This window comes from Triturus cristatus, chromosome 1_2 (genome assembly GCF_964204655.1).
Source record: "Triturus cristatus chromosome 1_2, aTriCri1.1, whole genome shotgun sequence".
In the NCBI taxonomy this organism is placed as follows: Eukaryota; Metazoa; Chordata; class Amphibia; order Caudata; family Salamandridae; genus Triturus; species Triturus cristatus.
In genome coordinates this window covers 354,960,906-354,988,847 of record NC_140580.1, presented here as the reverse complement: position 1 = coordinate 354,988,847, position 27,942 = coordinate 354,960,906, and the positions used below count along the sequence as shown (strand labels likewise).

General features: G+C 47.6%; 1 protein-coding gene across 4 annotated transcripts in view; it reads right to left on the bottom strand.

The window, feature by feature from the left end:
- Positions 1-27,942, bottom strand: part of ZBTB48 (zinc finger and BTB domain containing 48) — a 202,188-nt gene that overhangs the window by 38,885 nt on the left and 135,361 nt on the right. For all 4 annotated transcript variants that reach the window (XM_085604393.1, XM_085604386.1, XM_085604366.1 and 1 more), the window contains 2 exons: positions 26,092-26,246; positions 6,170-6,306 (listed from right to left, as the gene is read on the bottom strand). In XM_085604393.1, coding sequence (XP_085460519.1) covers positions 6,170-6,306; positions 26,092-26,246 — 292 coding nt within the window. The remainder of the gene's footprint in view (positions 1-6,169; positions 6,307-26,091; positions 26,247-27,942) is intronic.

The following is a 27,942-nucleotide window of genomic DNA, read 5'->3' as shown; positions in this document are numbered from 1 at the left end:
CAAATTAACAATAGTTTTGAATGCTACTCCAAGCGATTGACAGTGGTTAGCTATTGCAAGCATTCTGTCACAGTTTGTGTGTCTGAGGTAACACCCTAAGCGGCCGAAGGTACGCCCAGATGTGGATCCCTTGCTCACTGTGTCACTGGAACAAAGCTTAACCTGACTGAAGAGGCCCAATTAGACTGAAACCGGTCTTTGATTGCTTGTTTTCCGGTTCAGAAAGGACCTGGCTTGGTAGTTCAGGCTGGGCTGTTTCTATTGGAGCAGACCAAGACCAATTTATATATGGCTGGTTCTAATCTGAAGTGCCATAGTGGGCAAGAACAATGGGTTGGAATGCTACTGCAAGCAATTGCCAGTGGTTTGACTCATTGCAAGCATTCCTCCAGTTTCCTTTTATGTGTCTGATGTCCCAAGAACATCCGTCATGGAAGGCAGCTTTCATTAGCTATCAAATCTGCATGCATAGTCAGCAAAATTCAAGCATTGTGAACCTTATACAGTATTCCAGAAGAAGTAAGTGATCGTGCGGACATTGCCAAATTTTCGATGTGAACCAAATTCTTGCTTTGGATATTTTCTTTCAAAATACTACTTCATCGGCTAAAAGAACTCTCCATATATTAAATTTGAGGAGTGCGCTCCGCATTTATTTGGAAGCAACAAAAGACATAAGGAAATTAATCACTTGTTTGTCAACTATGAGCCTTTACACAGGACTGGCTACTTCAAAGAAGTTTCACTCCAGAGGGATAAGCTATCTTTACTGTGCTATGAGAAAGCCAATAAGATTGCCTGGTAGACCAAACGTTCACTCTACGTGGGGTAAAGCTTCTTTAGCATCTTTTAAAAAATATATTTGCAGTTTGCAAGGCAGCCATCTGGAGGTCTACGAATACCTATGTTTTGTTCAGACACTAGATCAGATGTCTAAATTGGAAAGGCCTCCTTCAACAACCTCTTAATGTAGTCCATCATTTTTCTTTTTCTCCTTCCAGTAGGGACGGATTTGCTATGATTATCAATGGAAAACCACTGAACAAGGAATGCTTGCTTACCTGTAATCCTAGTTCTCCTTCAGGATAATCTCAATTGAAAGCATAAACAACCCACCCTCCTACCCTGTGGAAGAAATTAAAGAAGATGATTGCTTCTGTAGTAGTATTGTTTGTCTCCACCACAAAATAAATAACTTGAGTAACTACCAGCATGATGGGAGTTCTTAAACTGCATAGTGCATTTTTACGGCTCACATGGCTGCATACTATATGGCTACACTGCATGAGCTGTTCATTTCCTTTATGAAGTACTATTTATTGGTCACCTAGTTATCATGGTGGCATTTATATATTTTAATGAGCTTTTAATTTTAAAGAAAAGGTTATCCACCTGTAACTGTAGTTCTCCTGTATTGTTATCTTTCATTGATTCACACGCTTGAATCATTCCCAGTTGTCGAGCTAAGTGTCTCATGGTAAATCCAGAGAGCAGTATTATACAAAATGTAGCCTTTAAACGAAAACATTCACTTTATTATCCTATTCACATCATTTGAAAAGAACCAAACTGCGACCAAAAAGTTGATGGGTGCTTCGTCAACAGTTTCTCTGTCGTCAATGATGGAATTGTCGACAGCTCTGATGAGGATGCTTTATATGAGGATGCTTTATTAAGTACTAAAAGGTACCTTTGTGACCAAAATCGGTGGTTCCGATCTTGGCCTGCAAGCTTAAAAAAACATCAGTTTTCTTACTTCATTGTTGGGAGTCCTAAGAAGATGGACTTTGGTCTCTTGAAAACATTCCTTTAGAGATCTTTAATACCTTTTTTGGAGCACCTTTGGCAGAAGTTGTTTCAGACCGATGTTTTGTTGAATCTGAGGTACCTTCACTCTTACTCTGAGGCAGAGTTTTCCTTAGCCTTGATATTTTGAAGCCAAATAAGCAGGCAACTCTCTGTGCCATTCAACGTCTTTGAGGAAAAGGTCCCACATATCATGCTGTTCCATGTTTTCTGAGGAGGGGTGTGGGCATTAAATACATTCTGTGTGGGGATCTTCAGAATACAGACTCTCCTTCCCACAGGTACCACAACGTGGGAAGAGACAGTTTTTTTAATGGCCAACCATAATGTTCTCCTAGAGTTCAGAATAAATGATAGCTGAGAAGGTTCTGAAGTGGTGACAGCTGGTTTAAATTTAAAAAATGTTTTCAAGACATGTACTACACAGCGATCAGGGCACAATGTGTGGTGGAAAATATGAAGTATGGTAGCCTCTGTGGGGCATGTTCAGGGTGCAGCAGCCTGACTGGTTGACGTCTAGTTATTTTCATATGATGTAAATAGGATGATAAAGTGAACGTTCTACAGCATTTAAAGACTACATTTAGTATAATACTGCTTCCTGGATTTACCGTGAATCGCCCATTAAGGGACTGGGAATGATTCAAGCAGGTGAATCTATGAAAGCTTCAGTACTGGAGAATAAATGGAGGTTGACAATATAGTATAATTTTACTAGGCTGCTAAATTATTTTACATCAAGAAGGTATGGCTTCTCTAATATAATGCACAAAACTAATATTTTCTTTGAAAAGTGCACCTGGATCCCACGCATCCGTTGGACAATTCAGTGCATTTATGATTTCAGTGGAGGGTTCTCTGAAAGAAAACTTGGATTACAGGACTATTTTTTTCATTAAAAACTCTTCACAGACTGATACATCTTCAGTGACAACTGAAACAACATGACTAATGAATGTTAGGAAAATTAAAAGTTTAACAATAAGAAATATTTACTCTCACAGGAATACACATAAGGACATTTTAGCATGTGCTTAATTGCGTGCCTGTTACATCCTATACTTACTTGTCCTGGCTGCTCAGCCTGCATGAGTGTGATGTCATGGAATGTTGGGTGTGTGCATGCTTTGAAGAAGTGGATCAGTTGGATTGAGTGGGGCTGAGCAGCAGGATGCTGCTCCCGGTGGGGCACCCTGTACCATCTTACTTGAACAATAAATCTACCTAACTACATCCCTGGCTCCTGGTCTACCTACGACAACAGCACTTTCTTCAGTTACAAAAATGGCGACGATTTTTAAAAGAACCATGCGTGAAGAACCAAGAATTTACCCAAGGAACTTAAAGAAGATGGCCAGTGTCCAAAAAGAAGTCTGTAAAGTAAGCCTGCGCAACGCCTTGGATGCCCCACCGGTGTCTTTTACAACAGACAGTCCACAGAGGTATGTGTTTGGCGTTAGACATTATCTGGCTTGAGTGGCTTGAACCCTGCCTGGAATTGTAGTTTGAATACAAACTGAATGAAATGAGCGTTTTGTTTTGCTCTGGGATTTTGATTCAACTATCCACATGTAGTGACAGTTGGCACAATGTCCGTACGACATACTGAAGACCAGAAGATATTTAAATGTGGGGTTTAAGCTGTATGTCAATCTGAAGTCATCAGAAGATGTCAAAAGGAGGCATGTAATGAATTGTGTCGTATTATATAGCAAACCGGCAAGGAGGGTTTTGAAGCAATGCAAGGATGTTGGACCAATCACTTTAGCTGGGAAAGAACATCTTTAAAGCATTCCGAATGCGGGGGCATGAGTCGAGTCCCGTGAAGCTTTGCCGGTTTGACCCGGTGCAACTAATCTGCATGTCATATCTGCCGTGGAGGAAGCAGATTTCAAGTAAAGCAATCGGAAATAGAGGAAACTATGGCGAGCGGAGTGCAATGTGGGCCATATGTTAGTTCACGTAAGCTGGCATGTCCGTGTAATTGGAGAGTAAATATGATATGTGGGCAAGATAAGTGAGAAGAAGCAGCATTTGAAAGCGTTTTCCTACACAGCATCGATAGTGCAATCAAGAGACCGTCGAGCATTTTTAACCGGGCGTTCTGCAGTGGAGTTGGCTGTGATGTTAGTCTACTGCGTGGGAGACACGTGTAGATTTGTGCAAATTACTGCAAGCAACATGGAGGAAAACGTGGGGAAGCAACAGTTAAGGAGTGCTTGTGTCCTAAATCTTGTTTATTACGAGTAGGTTTATTTTTTCCTTAAACGAAGTTTCCTATGCTTTAACATTTTCTTTGTGACAGTTAAACGATTCTATTTCCTTTTGAATCCGAGTGGGATTCGGTGCACGCGCTACTCACCTTCATCTTGCTCCATTGTCCCTCCTGCGTTAGTGTCTCTTGGTGACGTCTGCATCGTTGCGCAGGGACAGAGAATGCACGTTTGTGCCGTGAGCCATCCGCCTTTGCGTTTGAAACGTGCCGCCATTTTGTGGAGGCCTGCAGTCAGCGATTCCTTTATGATCTACGTAAATTTTGCCAACCACGTTTTTTTTGGTTGTAAGGGACAGTAAAGTTTTGGAAGCATCGTCGTCACAGTCCAGCCTCGTGTGTTTTTCAACTTTAAATGCGATGTGCCCACGATCTTCTTGCATCTCATGGATAACTTACTAAGACATGTTTTGATTGTTGTTGTGAAGAGGTTTCTGTTTCTGCAAGCTGAGTTTTTCATCGGTACATGACATATTTATGAAAACTGTAGACCAGCGACTTCCTCTACGTTATTCAGAAAAATTCACCAACTAGTTGGGATCGTGTTCAAACTACTCTGGAATTAACGACAACGGTGACTACTTTTGGTTGTTTTAGTTTATTGTCGTTTAAAAAAAAAAAAAAATCTACTAAACAAGCATTTAGAATTTTACATAGTTTACCTGCACAGTTAATATATGTTGTACTGTAGTAATGTTATGCAAGATCTTTTAACCATAATTTAATGTGAATGCACTTATGTATTATTTTATCAATTCTGTTATTTACATGCTGAGATTTTCTATACGTGCCTGGGGGTATGTACCGTGTTTTGCCTAAGCATGTTTGGTGGGTCGTGTACCCCGTGTTGTATTTTTTCTGTTTGCCTCGCACGTCAGGGTTGCGTTGGCAGTGTCCCTCGCACGTCATGGTTGCGTTGGGAGCGTATTTTTTTTTGCTTTTGCCTCGCACGTCATGGTTGCGTTGGGAGTGTCCTTCACACGTCATGGTTGTGTTGTGAATTTGTTTTGCCTCGCACGTCAGGGTTGCGTTGGCAGAGTCCCTCGCACGTCATGGTTGCGTTGGGAGCGTCCTTCACACGTCATGGTTGTGTTGTGAATTTGTTTTGCCTCGCACGTCAGGGTTGCGTTGGGAATATCCCTCACACGTCAGGGTTGTCTTGAGAAGGTGAAGTCGCATTGGCAGAGTACTCAATAATTAGTTTTGTGGTTGTCGAGTGCATATATTTTATCTTTTACCTCACACGTCAAGGTTGCATGGGTAGTGCACTAGCAGTTATTGTGCGTTATTACATCCATACTGGAACATGTGCACGTTTTTCTTACATGTTTTTTTTTTAAGCAAAGGGAGATAGGTGTGTTGTGATGTTCTAAAGGGTGTACTGGGTAAGTGTTTTGAGTGCATTTACCCTGAAACTTTTGCAATATGTTTTGTTTGCATCCTGCATGAAACATGTGCAGTTTTTAATGTGATCTTACATGTTTCAATACCATTCTATATGAAGAACACTATTATTATGCTATATGTTCTTATGTGATCTAGAGAGAAATCATTTATCTCTTTTCATTTTATTTGATCTTGTCGATCTTAATATCCTAAAATGCTAATTGATTGATGTTGTGATCTAGGTATGTATTTACTTATCTAAAGTGATTTTCGTGATCTAATCGATTTTATTTCCTAGTGACAAAATGTGGTATTGTTCCTTCAAATTGTTATTTGTTGTTTTAATTGTTTCTAAAGGAAGGAGATATGTTACATCCTATACTTACTTGTCCTGGCTGCTCAGCCTGCATGAGTGTGATGTTATGGAATGTTGGGTGTGTGCATGCTTTGAAGAAGTGGATCAGTTGGATTGAGTGGGGCTGAGCAGCAGGATGCTGCTACCGGTGGGGCACCCTGTACCATCTTACTTGAACAATAAATCTACCTACCTACATCCCTGGCTCCTGGTCTACCTATGACGACAGCACTTTCTTCAGTTACAAAAGTGCCTAACTCCCAATATTTTGGATATGATCCACAGACAGCATATATGCACCACATACACCGTAAAATCAGCTGCAAACGTGCTGAAACTGAGATTTGTACCTTGAGTTCGGAAAGTCTTGCCACATAAGTGACACTGGAAAGGTTTCTCCCCTGTGTGGGTCCTGAGGTGCATATTGAGGTTGGCTTTCTGTGTAAATGCGCGATGGCAGAATTCACACACATGTGGACGCTCGTTCCTGTGAAAGAGACAATTATTTTGGTTTTCTTAGCACATTCAGTCATTCATGAGCTACCCAATTAAATACTAGGAATAATGTGGTGCGCAAATAATGTGTCCTCTGAAAAAAAGCTATATCACAGGTTAATTCTTCACTTGTTTATTTTGAACAAGTTGCTGGTTTGTAAAATCATGTGATATAGCATAGACAACACAATGCAACTCTACACGTGGCTATGGTATTCGTGCAAAAAGGAAACTACGGCTTGAAAAGAAGCTCATGGCATATGATGCAGGAAAGAAAAAAGCACCTTTTATGACTATAAACACAATTCAATATGCAGCACATAATATGATACAAATATCATAAACCATTTTCAGACAATCCAATTAAAAAAGAAGCAGTGAGTTATAACCCATTAAAATGTGTAAAAGCAATCATACTATCACTACCACTGCCAAAGCCGATAGATCTGGTCTAGGCAAGTGGGCAAGGCCTATTTATTTTTAGTTTTTATTGTAAGCATATGCCAAACACACACACACAAAAAAAGGTAAAAGATAAAATATGCTGTCATCTACCTAAATGTGATGGGCTTCCTTGCCATACAAACTGTATGTTTATATAATATTGATTGCAACAGCTGTTAAGCTAGTTATGCTTATTTCTAACAAGAAGCCTTTCAGATGTGCCAAGCATTTTATTATTACTTTTTATGACGGAGGCTAGAATAAACCACCACCTAAATCATGCAATTACATTTCAAGCAGCTACAATGTCAGTTCAACTCTTTATTACATATATTTTAAAAAGAAGAGAAGGAAAATAATTAGTCTGTACCTAAAGTCAATATAAAAAATAAATAAAAAGCACACAGTGAACTAACTTTGCAACTGAAGTCAAAAGAACTATTTGTAGGTTATTGTGAACTATGTGCACTGGCTGTGTGCCATCACTAAAAGTGAAGGAAGCCAGCGGCTAGAGGGGACTGCCCCGAAGTCCCAATGCTTCATGCTGTAGTGGGAGGAAGCAAAATGTCAAGGACTTATTAACTGACCATAGATAAAGTCCGCTGACCAAAAGCGGGTCTTCCATCTATACATATAATGTAAGATTGTTTCAGAAAAACAATAGTATGGTGATCCAGTAAAGACATATGTTGGACCCGGCCGCGTGGCGTGGTCCTTAACCCCCTGGATTGTGCCCGTTCCCCACCCCGGCCTTCACGGGCCACCCGTCTGAACTGCACCAAGGCCCTTCACCCGGAGCTGCACGTGGTCGCATATTCCTCGTGGCTCCGCCATCTTGTTGGCATCCACGTCACACCGTGCACCCCCGCTCAACCCGGCCTCGACCCCAGCGAAGCCCCGACATCGAGGCACCACGAACTAGCCAGGGGGTGCCGCAGGAACCATTCATCGCCCCCGGCGGAGGACAGTATCGATGTGACCCCCAACTGTCCTCCCCTCTCGAGGTGTGATCGCCCTGCAACTCCCATGGGCCTGGCGCCTCTCCTGCTGGGCGTCTGGCCACCTCCACCCGGCCACTCCGCCCCCTCGGGCGCATAGGTCCGGACATCAAAGGGCTCCAGACCTATATCTGGGGCGACCCCACCACAGCTCGGCAGTTGTATCCCGGAGTCGAGAGCCCTGCTGATTGAATCGCGGCTGACCCTACGGAGAAGAACTCTTGTCGGAACCATCACGAGCCCTGCTGACTGCGTCGCGGCTCCTTCTTGTGAACCCTTTCTGAACCACCTGGAACATCGGAGCCCTGCTGACGCCGTCGCGGCCCAACCTCGCTGAAACCTCCCTCGGAGCCCTGCTGACGACGTCGCGGCTCGAGCTGAGCAGAAACCATCTTGAGAGCCCTGCTGATTTGATCGCGGCTCTCCACGAACTGTACGCCAGAGCCCTGCTGACGCCGTCGCGGCTCGACCCATCCGAGATCCGGAGGTCCTCCAGCTTGAGGATAAGAACTGGGCCCCAGGTACCCTCGTACTGCATTCCTGCCAAAGAGTGTCCCGCTACCCCGACCCTTCCAAAGAGACACTGAGACTTTTTGGTGGATCCCTCGATCCCTTCGTGTAAATACTGACCTCGTAACCTTTTTATTGCTGATAAAGAATTGCTTGTCACAAGACAACCTCCTTGAGTCCTGTGTGGTGGTGTTACTGTGCTAGTACGTGATAGGAGAAGGATCTCTCAGGAGACTTCTCGGCAGCGCTCGGCTACTTCGTGCAGTGTGAGGGCCCCCCCCCTTGGTGGTCGTACCGACTCCTCGGGGTCCGCCTTCTAACATTTGGTGGCCAGCGACGGGATCCGAGCCGAACGCAGTACGTACCAGCCAGTACCCACTAGCTACCCATCCAAACGAACAGCATCATGAGCAGCCAGGAAAACAACGCGACAATGGAATTCCAGCCCGAACGGCTGGAAGAATATACGCACAAAGAATTAAAACAGTTCTGCAAAGACAAAGGCATTGCAACCACCAGCCTAGGTACCAAAGAGGAGATGCAGAAAGCTCTGAGGGCATGGTTGGAGGCCGGGGCAGGCCCCTCCCAGGAAGAAGGGCCCTTGCCCCTGACTGAGACCACAGCAACCGCACGGACTCCGGCAACCGGAGGAAGAAAGAGCCTAGAAACCGGCCTCTCCGAAGAAGAAATACGAGAGCGGGAAAAGGTCCGGAGCCACGAGCTAGAGCTCGCCCGACTGCGGCTGGACGGCGAACTCCAGCTGGCAGAAAAGAAACTGGCCCTAGAGCAGCTGCGCCTTCAAGAAGAGATAGAGGAGAAGAGACGACACCGGGAGTTGGAGGAAAAGAAACTAACTCTTGAGCACGAGCGCAGTGTCAAGGAGCTCGAGATCAAGGCCAAGAACGGAGGGACCGACACCCCCAGTACTAGAGACACTCTACCGCCTTCCGAGGCCAAGGTACATATCCCGAAAGAGGTCGTCAAGGAGTATTACAAGAATGACGACATCCAACAATGGTTCAAGGCCTACGAGGTGGCCATGACCTCTCATCGGGTGCCCCGAAAAGACTGGGGCGCGGGCCTGTGGGGGCGGTTCCTGAGTGAGGGGCGGGACACGCTGCTCCAGCTACCGGAGGAGGTGATGACCTCCTACGATCACATGAAGGAGGCCCTGCTCACCCGCTACGGGCTAACAGCGGAAATGTACCGCCAGCGGTTCAGAGACTGCAAGAAAATCCCGGGTACCACATGGGTGGAATATGTGGACTTTTTCAGTCGGGCCCTAGAAGGGTGGATCAAAGGGAGCAAAGTAACCACCTACGGGCAGCTGGTCGACCTCATCGTGTGGGAACACCTTTCCAACAATTGCTTCGTGGAACTGAGACAGCACCTCCTCGACAGCAAAATGACCGACCCGCGAAAACTTGCCGTCGAGGCCGATCGATGGGTCAACTCCCGGGTCCCCCGGAGCTCAATGGGGGAGTACCAGAGGAACCCCAACGGACCCCCCCGCCAGTGCGGTGGGGGGGGAGGGCCGAACAGGAACCGAGACCCTCCCGCCGGGGCCCCCAGGAGCCCCCCTCGAGGGCCACCGCAGCCACATCTCTCCCCGAGCCTAGCCCGAAGGGTGGGCCCGGCCCGACCCGGACCACGGCCACCCGTGACCTGCTACGGCTGCCAACAAACCGGACACTTTGCCAGCGATCCGGCCTGCCCCCTGATCCGAAGAAACGGGGCCGGCGGGCCCCCGCCCCGGCAGCTGACAGCCGCCGCCTTGGGGGGAGGAGAAGAGGAAGAGGAGGCCCTCGACCGAGAGAACACTGAGTGGGAGCCGGCAGCCATGTCCCTGGTCTGCCTGGGTAGCCGAGAGATGGTACCCTGCACCCCCATCCCAACCAACACCCAGAAGTACCGGCAGCAGGTCACGGTCAATGGACAACGGGCCGAAGCCCTTCGCGACACCGGCGCCAGTATCACCGCTGTCCGCTGCCACCTGGTGACCCCTGAACAGATTCTAGCGAATGTGCTGTGCCCTGTACGGACGGCCGACAACAGTGAAAGCCTATGCCAGATGGCCCTGGTCCCCTTCGAGTGGGGAGGGGTGACGGGCCTGCTGAAGGTGACAGTGCGCGACGACGCCCCGGTCGACTGCCTCCTGGGGAACGACTTGGAAAGTTCCCCCTGGGCTCAAGTAGAGCGACGAGAGCACCTCCGAATGTTGGGACTGGCTGATTGGGCCTGCGCCATCACCCGGTCCATGACCACCCAGGCCCCCCGCTCATCCTCGACCTCCGGGACCGCCCAACCCGAGGGGCTCACACCCCCTCCCACCAGCAGCGAGGAGGAGGCGGACACCGACCCTGGACCCAGCGAATCCTCCCCCGAAGAGATGGCTTCTCCGAGCGCCCTCCCAGAGCTGACACAATGGCGACACGAAGGGGGCCCCACCCGAGAGCAGTTCCAGCAAGAACAACAGTCCTGTCCCTCTCTCGAAGGGGTCCGACAACAGGCGACCGCACAAGCCAACGGGGACCAGACCGGCACCCACTGGGTCTACTGGGCCGAGGGCCTGTTGTACAGTGAACAGAAAGTAGCAGAACTCGGGGCCAGCCGCGTGTTGGTGGTCCCCCTCCGCTTCCGGGAGTTCCTTCTCAACCTGGCCCATGATGTGCCCCTCGCCGGACACTTGGGGCAAGACAAAACGTACAGTCGTCTGGTGACCCACTTCTACTGGCCCCGGATGCGGAGAGATGTGGACAACCACTGCCGGTCCTGCCAGACCTGCCAAGCCAGCGGAAAGACGGGGGGTCGGGTCAAGGCCCCCCTCCAGCCCTTTCCAGCCGTCAGCACCCCGTTCGAACGGCTCGGAATCGATATTGTGGGACCCCTGGACCCCCAAACCGCCCTGGGCCACCGCTTCATCCTGGTCCTCGTGGACCACGCCACCAGGTACCCGGAGGCGGTCCCGCTAAGAACTATAACGGCCCCTGTGGTCGGCCGGGCCTTGATGGGGATCTTCTCCCGAGTGGGATTCCCCAGCGAAGTGGTGAGCGACCGCGACACGAACTTTATCTCCAGGTACATGCGGTCCCTGTGGCAACAGTGCGGGGTCACATACAAGTTCACGACCCCCTATCACCCTCAGGGGAACGGACTGGTTGAGCGGTTCAACCGAACATTAAAAGGGATGATCCAGGGCCTGGAAGAACCCCTCAGGCGGAAATGGGATGTCCTGCTGCCCTGCCTCCTGTTTGCCTATCGGGAGGTCCCGCAGAAGTCCCTGGGGTTCAGCCCGTTTGAACTATTGTATGGACACCCGGTCCGCGGACCGCTCAGCCTGGTCAAGGAGGGCTGGGAGATGAAGCCCGAGGCGCCCCTCCTGACGTCTACCGATACCTCCTGACCCTCCGAAACCAGACCCGCAGGTTCCGAGCCATGGCCGAAGCCAACCTCGAGGCCAGCCAGGAGGACATGAAGCGGTGGTACGATCGCAACACCTCTACTATAGAATTCGAGCCAGGTCAGAAAGTATGGGTCATGGCCCCGGTCGAACCCGGCGCCCTCCAGGACAAGTGGACCGGGCCCTTCAAGGTGGTGGAGAAGTAAAGTCCCGTCACCTACCTGGTCGATCTGGAGTCCCCCCGGAACCCCCTCCGGGTCCTACATGCTAACAGGCTAAAACCCCACTTCGCCCGGACCGAACTGAGCCTGCTGCTGGCGACTGACGAAGGGGGCGAGGACGATTCCGAGCCCTTGCCCGACCTCTTGCAATCCGACATTCACGATGGATCAATCGAAGGGGTCCAACTCGCCTCGTCCCTGACCCCGGAACAGCGCAACGACTGCCAGCAATTACTGCGGGACTACGCAGCCCTCTTCTCTCTCACCCCGGGGGTGACCCACTGGTGCGTCCACGACGTCGACACCGGGGAGAGCCCCCCCATACGACACAGAGCCTACCGGGTGCCTGACCGAGTGCGGGCCTGCATCCAGGCCGAAGTAGCGAAGATGCTGGCCCTGGGGGTCATCGAGCCGTCCGACAGCCCGTGGGCCAGCCCTGTCGTCCTGGTGCCCAAGGCCGCAGCTCCCGGTCACCCCCCAGAGTTGCGATTCTGCGTGGACTACCGAGCCCTGAATGCAGTAACCAAGACAGACGCACACCCGATACCCCGGGCCGACGAACTCATCGACCGCCTAGGGGCCGCTCGCTACTTGAGCACGCTGGACCTCACCGCCGGGTACTGGCAAATCCAGCTCACCCCCGGCGCCCAAGAAAGATCCGCCTTTTCGACCCCGGATGGGCATTACCACTTTCGGGTGATGCCCTTCGGAATGAAGAACGCCCCGGCCACCTTCCAAAGACTGGTGAACAAGGTGTTGGCCGGGCTTGAGGCCTTCAGCGCGGCCTACTTAGATGACATTGCCGTGTACAGCAACCACTGGGCCGAGCACCTCCTCCACCTGAAGGCCGTCCTGGCCGCCCTCCAGCGGGCCGGACTCACGATCAAGGCCAGCAAATGTCAAATCGGCCACGGATCCGTGACCTACCTGGGCCATCAAGTGGGGAGCGGGCAGGTGGCCCCCCTCCAAGCACAGATAGATGCCATCCAGACCTGGGAACCCCCCACTACCCAGACCGCTGTCCGGGCCTTCCTGGGCCTCACCGGATACTACCGGCGGTTTATCCGGGACTATGGGAGCATTGTTGGCCCCCTCACAGAGTTAACGTCCAAAAAGCAGCCCAAGAAGGTACACTGGACACCCCGCTGCCAAACAGCCTTCGACACCCTAAAGACAGCCATGTGTACTGCTCCGGTGCTGCAGGCCCCGGACTACCAGAAGGAGTTCGTGGTACAGACGGACGCCTCTGAGTATGGGATCGGGGCCGTCCTATCCCAAGCCGACGAAAAGGGGCTCGACCGACCAGTGGCCTTCATCAGCCGACGACTACTGCCCCGAGAGCAACGCTGGAGCACTATTGAGCGTGAGGCCTTCGCTGTGGTGTGGGCCCTCAAGAAGCTCCGGCCCTACCTCTTTGGCACCCACTTCCGGGTCCAGACCGACCACCGGCCCTTGCAATGGTTAATGCAAATGCGGGGCGAGAACCCCAAGCTGCTGCGGTGGTCCATCTCGCTACAAGGGATGGACTTTGACGTCGAACACCGGCCCGGCAATGACCACGCCAACGCCGACGGCCTGTCCCGCTTCTTCCGCCTTGACGAGGAGAATCCCCAAGGAGATGGGTGACTCTCCATGCCTTCGGCTGGGGGGGACGCCTGTTGGACCCGGCCGCGTGGCGTGGTCCTTAACCTCCTGGATTGTGCCCGTTCCCCACCCCGGCCTTCACGGGCCACCCGTCTGAACTGCACCAAGGCCCTTCACCCGGAGCTGCACGTGGTCGCATACTCCTCGTGGCTCCGCCATCTTGTTGGCATCCACGTCACACCGTGCACCCCCGCTCAACCGGCCTCGACCCCAGCGAAGCCCCGACATCGAGGCACCACGAACTAGCCAGGGGGTGCCGCAGGAACCATTCATCGCCCCCGGCGGAGGACAGTATCGATGGGACCCCCAACTGTCCTCCCCTCTCGAGGTGTGATCGCCCTGCAACTCCCATGGGCCTGGCGCCTCTCCTGCTGGGCGTCTGGCCACCTCCACCCGGCCACTCCGCCCCCTCGGGCGCATAGGTCCGGACATCAAAGGGCTCCAGACCTATATCTGGGGCGACCCCACCACAGCTCGGCAGTTGTATCCCGGAGTCGAGAGCCCTGCTGATTGAATCGCGGCTGACCCTACGGAGAAGAACTCTTGTCGGAACCATCACGAGCCCTGCTGACTGCGTCGCGGCTCCTTCTTGTGAACCCTTTCTGAACCACCTGGAACATCGGAGCCCTGCTGACGCCGTCGCGGCCCAACCTCGCTGAAACCTCCCTCGGAGCCCTGCTGACGACGTCGCGGCTCGAGCTGAGCAGAAACCATCTTGAGAGCCCTGCTGATTTGATCGCGGCTCTCCACGAACTGTACGCCAGAGCCCTGCTGACGCCGTCGCGGCTCGACCCATCCGAGATCCGGAGGTCCTCCAGCTTGAGGATAAGAACTGGGCCCCAGGTACCCTCGTACCGCATTCCTGCCAAAGACTGTCCCGCTACCCCGACCCTTCCAAAGAGACACTGAGACTTTTTGGTGGATCCCTCGATCCCTTCGTGTAAATACTGACCTCGTAACCTTTTTATTGCTGATAAAGAATTGCTTGTCACAAGACAACCTCCTTGAGTCCTGTGTGGTGGTGTTACTGTGCTAGTACGTGATAGGAGAAGGATCTCTCAGGAGACTTCTCGGCAGCGCTCGGCTACTTCGTGCAGTGTGAGGGCCCCCCCCTTGGTGGTCGTACCGACTCCTCGGGGTCCGCCTTCTAACAACATAGCAAAGGCCAAACCTAAAAAATCTCTTCCAAATACAATAAACATCTTTAATTAAAAAGCAGAAGAACTGTAACTTCATGTCTCAAATCCATGCACAACTTAAAGAACCTTGCCAAACACATCCTAAATGTCTATGGTTAAAACCCTAACTAGGACTTTAGAAGCATATGTTAAATGGACCAAAGATGGAATGCATGGAAGATACGTGGACTGTGACTTAACCTTCTGAGGCTGTGTATTAGGTCTGTGCACCAGTAACCAATGTGCTGTTCCCTGTGTAGGTGTGAATGAACGTCTGCACAGGGAACACAGCATTAGCAAAAGACAGAGCAGCCGTTTGAAGCTGCCGTTCCTCCTTTCACTCTGCAAGTGACATTGTGTCCAGCATTTCAATGTGGGGGTTGAAGGTCGCCAGAGATCCCCCTGCAGGCGGGTGGAATGAGTACCTCAACTTTTTTTTTTGGGGGGGGGGGGGATTTATTTTTATTGCAATTTTCAAATAAAACAAGACATAAAACAATGCATGAATAAACAATACACATTGCATAGCATTCCACATTGGCCATGAAGGGTAAGCATATAACAAGGAGACTATCTCGGTGGAAGCTGGACATATGTGGGAGCGGACTAGGCGCAAAGAGAAATCATGGACAGTTGTACAGTTCTGATGATTACACATACTTGGAACAAACAGTACATCGGTCAAGGCTCTACCCCAGGTCCTGCGGGCGACAAAGTCCCGCCCTCTTCCTGTCCCTCCACCTCCACCTCCAGACCATAATATTTAATCCATGGGGCACATATCTTCCGTAACTTTTTTAGGACAGTCCCAGGCCTTATATGTCATCCGTTCCGCCACCATGTACAAGTCTAGACTTGCCCTCCATTCGTTAATGGTAGGTATTTGTGGAGCCCCCCCAGTATTTAGCTATATTCAGTTTGGCTACTACCAACCCCAAGTTAGCTAAAACAAGTTTGCGCCTCGGGATGTCTACCTATGTCAGAATTCCCAAAAGGAGAAACCGTGGCTCCAGTTCTATTTGGACGTCCAATATATGATTAGCTCCCCCACAATCGAATAGGCCTGTATCTCAGTGCACCCTCAAAGGGCATGTATAAACGTCCCAGGTTCAGTGTGACATCGAAGACACTCCGGGCTCTTCCTATTGTATGCAATTTGGCTCTATCAAAATACGCACGGTGTAGTATTTTGTACTAGATGAGACGTAACCTTAACTTAATTGTCACTTCCCGTGGATGCATGAGAGCGGCCTCCCAATCTATATCCTCTAACCCACCAGTGACCTTTTCCCATTTTGCATGAAGTGGACCCAGTCTATCGGGCACGTTATTAAGTAATGTTTTGTAGGTAGATGAAATAGCTTTAGCCTGAATTTCCTCCTGGAGAATACGACCTTCTAATGGGGCATATTCCGGCAGCGTCATCCCATCTAACGCCTACGCCACCCAAGCATGTTGCAAATGAAGATACATATATTTCTGAGTGTCATGTTGTTGCTATCTAGCTAGGAGCGTGCGGAAAAAGGCCAACACACCATGTTCCAGGACATCACCTATCTTAGAGATACCTATGAGGTCCCAGTGCCTAAAGCCACTCAACTTTCCAATCTCCTTTAGCCTAGACCCCTCCTACAGTGGGGTTTCTCTGGTGCATTTTTGGTCCCACTTCATTTGTCGCTCTGCGCTCTTCCATGCCTCCATTGTCCTCTGGGTTGCCTGGAGCAGTCTACTACATCCCTTACCTCCATAAAGATAGTGAAGATAGGTATGGTCTCCAAACTGTAGCCTTTCGAGCCTATATGTCGGATGATCGCCAGATGCATGGATCCATTCATTAATGGCAATAAGATGCGCCGCTCTATAATATGACCTAATGTCTGGTAGAGCCAAACCCCCATTACAGGGATTCCGCTGCAGTGTTGAAAGTGCAATACGTAGATGGGCCCCATCCCAGAGGAGTAAACGTAGCTCACTATCAATGCCTTTAAATATCATATCCGGAATCTTAATGTAAGTATTTTGCAAGACGTAGAGCAACTGGGGGAGCGTTACCATTTTAAACATGGCAGCCCTTCCCATAATGGTTAAGGGAAGCTTCCGCCATCTCCTAACATCCTCTTGGAAGTTTGAGAAGACCCGCCTAATGTTGCGAACCAGTCTGGTGTTCACATCCAACAGTAATGTAAAGACCAAGATAGGTAAATCCTTCTGTGGACCAGCAGAAGCAGCTAGGGAAATTCAGAGTTTCTACACCCCCCCCACTGTGTATAGAGTAGACTTAGCCCAGTTAATCTTATATCCCGCATGGTACCCATAATCTTCAACGATTCGGAGGATTTGAGGGAGCGTCTCCGTCGGATTAGTCACATACAGTAAAATAACATCCGCATATAACGATATGCGTTTCTCTGCTATCTGTCGGGAATCCTCCATGAAGCCACCCAGCCCCAGGGAGCCCTAACGACACATGCCAGGGGTTCCAAAATAAGTGCAAACAGTAGGGGGGAAAGCGGGCAACCCTGCCTAGTCCCCTGCCGTATCGACCTGGTCGGCCAGGTCTCTGAAAGAGCCCCATTGACCCTAACCCTGGCCTCAGGCGCATTGTATAACAAGGCCACCCATTCCTGGAATCCCGGGCCAAAGCCAAATGTCTCCACAGTGTGTCTCATGAAGGGCCAATGGATGGTGTTGAATGCTTTTTCCGCGCCCAAGGAGAGTAGCAGATGAGCCTCCTCTCGGTCCCTCACCTCATCTATCCAGTTGGCTACTCGTCGTAAGTTGTAATGAGTGGCACGTTTCGGCATAAAGCCCGTCTGGTCCCCATGTATCAGGGAGGTGATAACAGATACAATGCGTGTCGCCAGAACAGTGGCCAGGATCTTAGTTTCTATATTTAAAAGCGAGATGGGTCGATATGACCCACACTCATCTGGGGTTTCCCTTCTTTAGGAATCACCACCACCGTCGCCAGTCTAAGATCTGCCGGAAGTACCCCTTCCTCTTTAGAGGCTATAAACATCTTAAGTAAGTGCGGAGCCAGCAGAGAACTATACGCTTTAAAAAATTCCCCTGGAAGGCCATTGGGCCCCGGGGTTTCCCTGCGTTCAGTCTACCAATGGCCTCCGTGACCTCTGCCAGAATGATGTCCTCATCAAGCCTGTACCTCTCATCAGGGGCCAGACAGGGGAGTTCAACCATCTCAAGCGTCCCCCACCTCCCCATGTCCTCAAACATCGCCCAGACTGTGTCGTCTCATCTCAGTGTCAGTAGTCATGCACATAAATTGAACATAACTACCCATTCCCTTCCCCAAAAGACATAATACAAAACATTTAACAATATCCAGCACTTACCCCCCTCCCCACACTCTGCAGGCACCCCCAATACCGTCAACGTGACAACACTGGCGAAGGTAAACCACCCAGAGGTCTGTGACCCACCCCCTTCCCCTTATTCACTCAACAAAAAATCAATACAGTAACTACAACGCACTATATACTTTCCTTTATCCTGGCCAAAGTCCCAAAAGTTCGCCAAGCCTCAGGTGTCGTACAGCGTCTTTAGGTGGGCGTCTGGCCCCATATCTTCATTCCTCTTCGTCCTTATTCTGTGCTTGCGGTGATCGGGAATCCACCACCCGGGGGTCCGGGCCTGACGCCTCTAGCCGTTGAATATGTTCCAAAAGAAGGTGTTCGCTATTCACGTCCATGGAGTCTTGTCGCTCCAATTGGTCAGAGTCTTCGTTTTCCATCGATTTCTTAGACGAACGAGACACACAATCCAGAGCCGTATCATCGTCCGTGTCCGACAGTGATTTGTCGCTCTCTCAACCTCGAGGACCTCGCCGGCATAGCCCCAACGGGGGTTCGGCGTTTTAGCACTCTTCGCCGCCGCCTCTACTTAGGACTTTCCCAACTAGAGCTCAGGGCCACAGCAGCCGGCGACCCACGCCGCAGCTAAGGCCGCTCTTCAACCCAGGACCATGCCTCCTCTGGCGTCTGGAAGAACTGCGCAATTCCTTGAAAGATTACTTTAAGTTTGGCTGGGAACAACAGCATGTACTGGATGCCAAGGGCGCGAAGTTTCACTTTTACTGGATCGAAGATGCGTCGCAATTTATGAACTTCTTGCGAGTAGTCCGGGAACACCATTACTCTAGTGTTTTCATATTTGATCTCACCCTTCTTCCGTAGCTCCCTGAGGATAAGATCCCTGTCCTGAAAATTCAAGAACCGGGATATCAGTGGTCTGGGTGGAGCCCCCAGCTGCGGCCGCGCTCCAGGCATTCTGTGTGCTCTTTCTATGACAAAGCATGATGAGAATTGAGTCTCTGGAAGGGCATCCTTGAGAAATGTCAATATAAAGTGGCCCGGTTCAGAGCGTTCCGCATTTTCTGGAAGAGTGCTTCAACTTTTGCCTTGTTTTGGTTTCCCCAAAAACAGACTCCCATTGTGGGGGGCTCATTTGAATGATTTTACTGTCACTTACTGCCAGGTTTTTCATGGCAGTAAGGGATAGTAAAAACTGACCATTCTACTGCCCAAGCTAATTCGGGAGGGCGGGCGAATGGCCAAACCTCTGACAACAATTGAGATGGAGTAGACTGTCGCTGACATACCCAAGGTTGGCCTGACCGTAAAGGCAGGCATGCGGGACCTTCAGTTTGGCGGAGAAGGTACTCCGTCTAACGGAGTACTCTCTCTGCTAAAGTCTAAAATCAGCCCCTTAGTTTAGTACATCCCCGAACCCCTAAGACAGGTGGAAGAAAGCCAGACCATGAAAGAGTGGACGAAAGCCAGTCGACTCTGTAGGTTGTTACTCCTGCGGGGCAGCTATATTTTCACTTAACTCTAATCAAAACATTTCACCCACCAGAATCACGAGCAAAGCCAAAGAAGACATTACTCCAGGATTTTTAGGCTGACCCCTTTAGAAATCAGGTTGCTGAGCACCATAGGCTAAGCAGGTTGTAACAGAGGACAGATATTTCATGCCTTTAGACGCGCCTGAGAGTCCACTTTGAAAGCTGCTCAAGTCCCTCTGAAAAGCAGATCAGCATGTCCTGGCATTTTCATCAGTACATATATATCAAGCAGCCTGGTGTAAAGCTCATTTGAAAATATGGAATTCTGGGGAATAAATATGTGAGCATCCTGTATGCATCCCACCTGACCATCAGGGATGCCTTGCCTCCCTCCTCTTACCCTTCTCACAAATGTGGTATAATGCAGATTTTCCACAGTTTTAATGGGTAGAAAAATCATAATTTTATTAAAGGCACGGAGGCTAATATTATGCATAATCCTTTATTGCAACTCACAGCAGCAGCAAGGAACAGCTAGAATAGAATCATCCAAATAAATCTAGAACGTTGAACATGCATAATACTCCAACACTGGCAGCCATCTTCCTTCTTTTATCCGCTGCGAACGAGACAATCCCATTAAAAACCTTGGACGTCCCCGAACTCCAATGAACCAGAAATCCACTTCTTCAGTTCTGACCTAAAATGAAAAAATTATATAACAACAATGTGTCAATAGGGTAGGGAAAAAATAAGGGAGGGATAATATTAGCCTCCGTGCCTTTAATAAAATTATGATTTCTACCCATTAAAACTGTGGAAAATCTGCATTTTATTTCAAGGCCCGGAGGCCAATATTATGCATGTTCAAAGTCAATCCAAAACTCTCTGTAAAACATTTTCCACAGGTTTAAAGTAGAACCTTTTAAACGTTGTATCAGTACTCCAATCAGCTGCTTTTAAAATACTACTCAAACTTGACCCTCTCATGAATGCTTTACTTGCCATTGCACCTCTAACCGAATGCGCTCCAAATACGGTCACATCAACCCCTGCTTTTTTCATTACTTATTTAACCCATCTAGCTAAAGTAGGAGTTGAAACCACCTTATATGGCTTTTTGAATGAAATTAACAATTGTGAACAACCACTGATTCTCAAACCCAAAGTTCTTTTTTCGTACTCTTTCAAAAATTAACCACACACAAACTACTATGTTCTTTCAAACTAGGATAAAATATGGTCCTTGTCATAGTCTTAGTTCTTCCCCTCAACTCGAATCACACACCTTCCGGTTGAAAACTCCGTGAAGTAACCTCCAAAGCTCTAATGTCTGATACTCTTCTAAATGAAACCAAACATAAAAGCAAAGCCAACTTCCATGACAACTTTTTTAAAAACACAATCCAGCGTTATCACCCCAACTTTCCACTTCCTTCAACACGAGCGAAACGTCCCATAGAAAACTATATTTTGCCCTAGGAGGCAACTCAAAACGAATACTCCTTAAAACGCTTTTAACCAAGGCATGGTGCCCCACTGGCAACCCACCAATGAGAACATGACCCGCCAAAATAGCAGACCTACTTAAATTCACCGAACTGTAAGCAAAACCTCTTCTAAACAAACTAGATAGATAATTTACAACTTCCACAACCACGACTGTAACGGGATCCAAATTCCTCTCAATACACCAATTACACCACCTTCTCCAAGCCGATGTGTAAGCCTTAATTGTTCCCTGAGCCCAAGACCCACAGATAAGTTCTGAAGCTTCAACAGATAGTCCTGACACTTCCCAGACTCTCCTGAAATCAGACACGCCAGAAGTCTCAAGTGTCCTGAAACTACCAGATCATGAACGTTCCCCTGAGCATCCAACAAAACCTCTGGAAAACTCGGAATCAACACAGGGTCCTGCACAAGAAGATTAATTACATCTGGAAACCAAACTTGTGTCTGCCAAAAAGGAATGATCAATACTAAAGACACCTTCTCTCTCCTCACCTTCAACAACACTCTTTGAATCATTGAGAAAGGAGGGAATGCATACATCCTTCCCGAACCCCACTCTTGTAGGAAAGCATCTATTCCTTTCGCTTCCGGGTTCGGTCTCCAACTGTAAAACTCCTTATATTGCGTATTCAACCTGTCCGCAAATAAATCCACCTGCAAAGGTCCCCATCTCTCCTGAAGACTCTCGAATATCCCCATGTTCAATTTCCAATTGCTCGCATCCCTTAGATACCTCGAATTCCAATCTGCCTCTACATTGTTGTTCCCCGGAATATACTGAGCTGAACCATAATTTCTCTTTCCATGCAAAACCTCCAAAATTCCTTCGCTAATTCCGCTAGACTTCGTGACCTTGGACACCCCAATCTGTTCACATACTGAACCGCCGAAACACTGTCTATCCTTAACAGAATACAACATTTCACTTGACCCTTCAAGAAGCTCTTCACTGCAAATGACCCTGCTAGTAGTGCCAGACAATTTATATGAAGTTTCTTTTCCTCCATCGACCAAAGTCCCCCAGTCACTACTTTCCCACATCTCGCTCCCCAACCATGCATACTCGCATCCGACTCTATAACCATCTCCGGTTTCCCTGCAAAAATCGCTCTCCCGTTCCAAACCTCCAAATTCATCAACCACCACTCGAACTCCTCGCGAGTTTCCGGATTCATTTTCACTCTGAGAATACTTCACTCCCTGTCTCAAATGATATGCCTTTAACCTCTGAAGCGCCCTGTAATGAAGAGGCGCTGGAAATATCGCTTGAATATACGCAGACCTAACAACCTTGCTAACTGATGTAGAGTAATCCATTCCGCTTTTATCACTCTCATCAACTCTTTCCGAATCTTCTTCACCTTGTCCATCGGTAACTTCAATACACATTCCAAGGTCTGAATCTTGAAACCTAAAAATTGTATCTCCTGAGACGGAACCACACATGATTTCTCTTTGTTCACTACAAAACCTTGGTCCTCCAATACTCTCACTGCTAACTCTGTCTGATCTATGGCCAAATTCCTCGTCTCCGACATTATCAATATGTCGTCTAGATATACAACCATCAAAATTCCTCTTGATCTCAACCAACCCACAACTGGCCTCATCACCTTCGTAAAACACCCCGGAGCTGACGTCAGACCAAATGGGAGACATTTGAACCTCCACCTCTTGCCTTCCCATCTGAAATGCAGATAATCTCTTTGTTCCACACACATTGGAATCGTTAGATAAGCATCCTTGAGATCCAAACGTGTTAACCAATCTCCCTCTCTTAAAATGTCCCTCAACATGTTTACTCCTTCAATTTTGAAGTGGTTGTAACACACCCAATCGTTCAATTCTCTCAAATTTATTACTGGTCTCACTTTCTTGTCTTTTTTCTCCACCCAAAAAATATTGCTTACAAAACAACCTCTTACTTCTTCTCCCATCTCTATTGCTCCTTTCATTCTCAAATCTTCTTCTTCCTGGGACACTAAAATCTCCTGATCTTTGGCAAACCTCAACAAATTTGGACACCTTACTTGAACCGGGATATCCACAAAATCTATCAGATATCCATGAACCGTTTGCAAAACCCATGGATCCTGAGTTATGTCCTTCCACCTCATAGCAAAAAGGGCTAGTCTGCCGCCCACTTTTACAAGGGTAGAAATAGGGTCTTTGTCTGATCTTACCAGAGGAAGCTCTTCCTCTTCTCTCAGATCTTGATCCTCTGCCTCTCGAACTCTGCCTTTGAGGATAGAATCCTGGCTGCTCAAACCTTGAGCCCAATCCATATCCATAACTGTAGGGTCTGTATCCCCTCGCAAAGGATCCTCGAGTAATACCTTGCCCACGGCCGGGGAATCGACCCCGCATCCTCCCGGCCATGCCAACAACCTTTTTAATATCTTTTTGAACTTTCTGTAGTGAATTGAAAGTTCCTACATATCTCGCCATGTCCTTAATAAACTCTTCCCCGAAGAGCATTCCCTCGCAACTCTCACCTGGATCCTTTTCTGCCAATTTTGGATCAATCTTAATGAGAATACTTTTCCTCCTTTCAATGCATGAAGCAGCATTGGTATTTCCTAAAAGGCAAATAGCCCGTTGCACCCACTGTCGCAACTCTGAAACATCCACACCAGTATTATTTATATGTGCTTCTTCGCACATATCAAAAACCTTCGTTAACGGCCCCAATATATCCAATAATCTATCCTGACACCCTTTGAGGCCTTTATCTAACCCCTTTCTAGGGTCTCTTCCTGACTTGTTCAGGAAACTTATCATTCTTTAATCAAGTTCTGGAGTATAAGCCACCTTATTTTCAAGCCGTGGCCTCGGACACTCTGATCTTAGTATGGTCCGAACCTCCTTTGGAATTTCCTTCCTAATCCAATATGAAATATATTTAGCCACATGGTCTGCAGGCATCCATTGAGGCAATAAAGGGTGCTGAATTAATAAAGGGTCGAACATTTCTTCGCTCAAAGGGTCTACAAAATCCCCTAATTCTACTTTTATTTTTTTATCCTCATTTTTTCTTTTCCAAAACCTCCTCCACATCACTATCCTCAAAGCTTGAGGAACACGAAATTTCGACATCCCCACTTGAAGATGTGGTCACATGCCACTACATTATGCCTCCTTTTCTTCGCCTTTATAGCGAAATCCTTGGCCTTTATAGCCTTCTCATCCTCACAAACCTTACGTTCATGATCCTTCTATCTCATCATTTTCTCTTTTTCATTTTCCTTTCTTTTAACATCACTATCTTTAGATGTTCCAGCCACTACTTCCAATTCCTCTGTAGACCAAAAAACTTCCTCTTCGTTATTCTTTTTCTTTCTTCTCTCCTCGCTTATTCTTTTTTCCACTGTACTCTCTATCTTTTTATCCAGAGAGACAGATAATTCTCCAAACATTTTATCCATATAGGATTTAAATCTTTCCTCAAAGACAGCACCCTATCCTTGATCCATTATTTATTCAAATAATCTTTCCTCTCTTATACCAAATCAACTAAACCAACACTCCTTAATATAGACTCCTCGCTTTACCTTAACCTTGCACCTCTCCTATAATACTCCAAACCAGCCTTCACACTCCCTTTCTGACAAGAAAATCACTTTACCTCAGCTTACGCTAATAAATCTCTTCCGTGATTCCCAAGACATGTCTACCTATTTTTATATTGTTTCCAATATGCTATTTCCCAACTCTCTAAAATGCCCGCCGCACGCTACGTGATACGTACGGCGGCCACTATGTGCCATTAAAAATAACTCTTTGCTTTGAGATCAGAGGCACCAATCTTTTCAACTGTACGCGTACATACAAATTCCGGCGCGAGTAAATACTACGCACGCGATCGGAATTCCTCCGTCTCACAGCCTCCAAACAGCACGCGTACACAATCTAACCCTTTCATGCTCCGCGCGCATCATGAAAAAACCAGCGCGAGCTCAACTATCTCGAGCCTCCTAAACCGTCAAAGAAAAAACTCCGGTAGGATACAAGTTCCTTTTCCGAAATTATAAAATCGTTAACAACACATGCCTCAAACTGTATAACAAACCTCATCAACCTACAAACAAATATACAAGATCCCCAAAACTTTTCCTCTAAATTATTCTTTAAAATAATCAATGACAAATTAAAAAATCCCAAAAGCCATTTCTTTTGCCACATATAAAAGATAAATTCACATCAACCTTATACTCTTAAACCACTCATTTAAAAAAATATTATTATGGACATTACGAAATGTACTTAACTGTCGGTGAGCAGCAACAAAAGAAGGAAGATGGCTGCCAGTGTTGGAGTATTATGCATGTTCAACGTTCTAGATTTATTTGGATGATTCTATTCTAGCTGTTTCTTGTTGCTGCTGTGAGTTGCAATAAAGGATTATGCATAATATTAGCCTCCGGCCTTGAAATAAAATTTAGAGACTGTCTAAGGGTTCCAGCTAGACCAGGAAATATTTACATTTAGCCCTCTACTTCCTATTCTGGTATCCACCTACACCGCATTACCTACTTCTGCCTCCTTACAACGGTCACCCAGCTTTCAAGAGACATACCAATTACTTTCCACAGGACAGAACTATCCCTGCACTTTGCAATTTCTGCATGTCATCAAGCAGCAAACTAATTTGTATCCCTAGCATTTGTTCCGACAGTAGGAAGTGCTGCTAAACCCGCCTCCCAAACACATACGGTCATAAAAGTCACATATTAAATCATGTAGAACATGCAACCCAGAACATAGCTGCGCTGTTCAAATGAAAACCAGGACATATTCCATGGCATGCTATTAATAACGAAAAATAATGTGTACTTGAAACACACCTGTGGCTAAAACAGAACGTTTGACTGTCACGCTCAAGCACTGTCTTACATAAAAAGGCAAGAATATTTGGACAGGAATAAACTTAAAAACCAAGACATCGTGGAAATGGATAAAACAGTGGTCAACTATAAAAAGAACTGGACCAGTCTGTATCCAGTTCGTATGTTGTCTGCACATTGCACTTAACACTGATGATGGAGATCTGAGCTACAACAAACCTGTGTTTGGACTTTACGTGCATCTGTAAACCGTTCCTGCTGGATGCTCTGTGCGCACACTCCTCGCAAACAAACAGTTTCTCCCCGCGGTGCTTAAAGGCCTCGTGCAAACGCAGCTCCGTCCGAGTAAGAAAACATTTGCTACACGTAGAACACTGCAAAACGGGATTTGAAATTTAGAGGCCACGTGAAAACAAACATAAGTATAGGCAGATAAGAGTACAGATCCAACATATCCTATTAATTCATGGTCTTAAAATATTTTGGAATCTCACAGAAATATCTTATAATGTTATTATTTAGACAAGTCCGTTGTTTATCATTTGGAGTAGTCAAACTTTAGGAATTGATCCATTTTTTGAAGCAAGACTGCAGTCAATGGCAAATACGGACGGAAGGTTTGTAGGTTTGCTTTGTTTTCTACACTGATGCAATTTAAAGTAGGAGTGTGTTTGCTTTCTGTGGAAAAAAACTCAAGACAACAATGCGTCTGGCGTCTATGTAGCTGGGATGAATAATGAATAAATGGGGGTGAGGATTGTGCTAATAACTGAAACAGACCCGTCTTTCACTTTTGGTATAACCATCTCAAATGTAATCTTAAATACATGAACAGCCGTGTATGTGTTCGTTAAGGACTAAGTTTCGGTCTACATGGAGAATAAGATACAATAGTGCAGAGCTTCCTGTCTGCGCTTTCCTACTTACACAAACAACATGAGTCAAATAATGTATATGCTTTACACCATAAATGAAAGTGCGCTCGTCTGAACTCAGCCCAGGATAAATCAAATATAATGGTCATAAAAAAAGAATCCACACAAAGCCAGATGATTGTTTTCAGTGTTCTAACCAATGCGTCCGGCCCAGCATGTATTCGATTGTCCTTTTTTTGCTCCTAGCACCACAAAACGTCCAGTGTTCTCGCTGGACCCAATGGAACTGAAAAGAAATGCATACATTTCAGAGAGCAGCAAGTGAACAGATTTTTTTCGCATTAAGATCTGCACTTCGGTGTTCTCGTGTCACCTTCCACAACTGATCCGATGGCCCTCTGTGTGCGCTGTGAGCTGTAGGCAAGCAATACTTGAAAATGTCCCCCCACCCCTCGCAAATATGGTGGTGGTGGTGGAGGATATATATGTGTAACCTACTGGCAGTTGCCAGTAGGTAGTTATAGTTAGGACCTCGTCTCTATTCAAAAAGCGTTTCCCCCCCTCCCCCCCCCCCCCCAATAACTTTGGCGTCGTTTGACGGATCTTCGCGAAATTTTCAAAACTAGTGGGGCTCTCTGGTCAGCTCCGGTCTTGAAAGTTTTGAGGTGATTTGACAAGCGGGAGCCGAGAATAAAAGGGGGGGTCCCAAAACACGTTTTCCCCATGTAAGTTTCCATAGGAAATTTTAGACAAAGCTACAGCCCGAACTGCTGAATGGAATTACACCAAATTTGGCAATAAGGTAGGTCTTGGTTCAGAAAGAGCCCTTCTTAGGTCTCGCGTGACCCAGCGCTTGCGCTGGTCTGGCGAGACTTTAAGGGCTTCAAAAAATGCTACTGCCGGATACAGCTTGCAGCGCATGTGCACGGGTGCGCGCTTGAGCAGAGGCGCCATATGGCATTTCTCATGCTCATTAAGCACATCGCTCGCTTGATCATAACTTTCGCGTCGTGCGACGGCCGCGCGCGCACCACTCCCTTTATACTCTCTCTTGTTTTACTAGGAGAATTAGTTGTGGAAGCCTGGTGAGTTCATGACTACATATATTTTGCCATTATGTTTGGTTCCGGCTCTCTTTGGGACCTTCAAATCTAAAACATTTGCTATAATAAAGTTATTACAGCTATTAATTGCA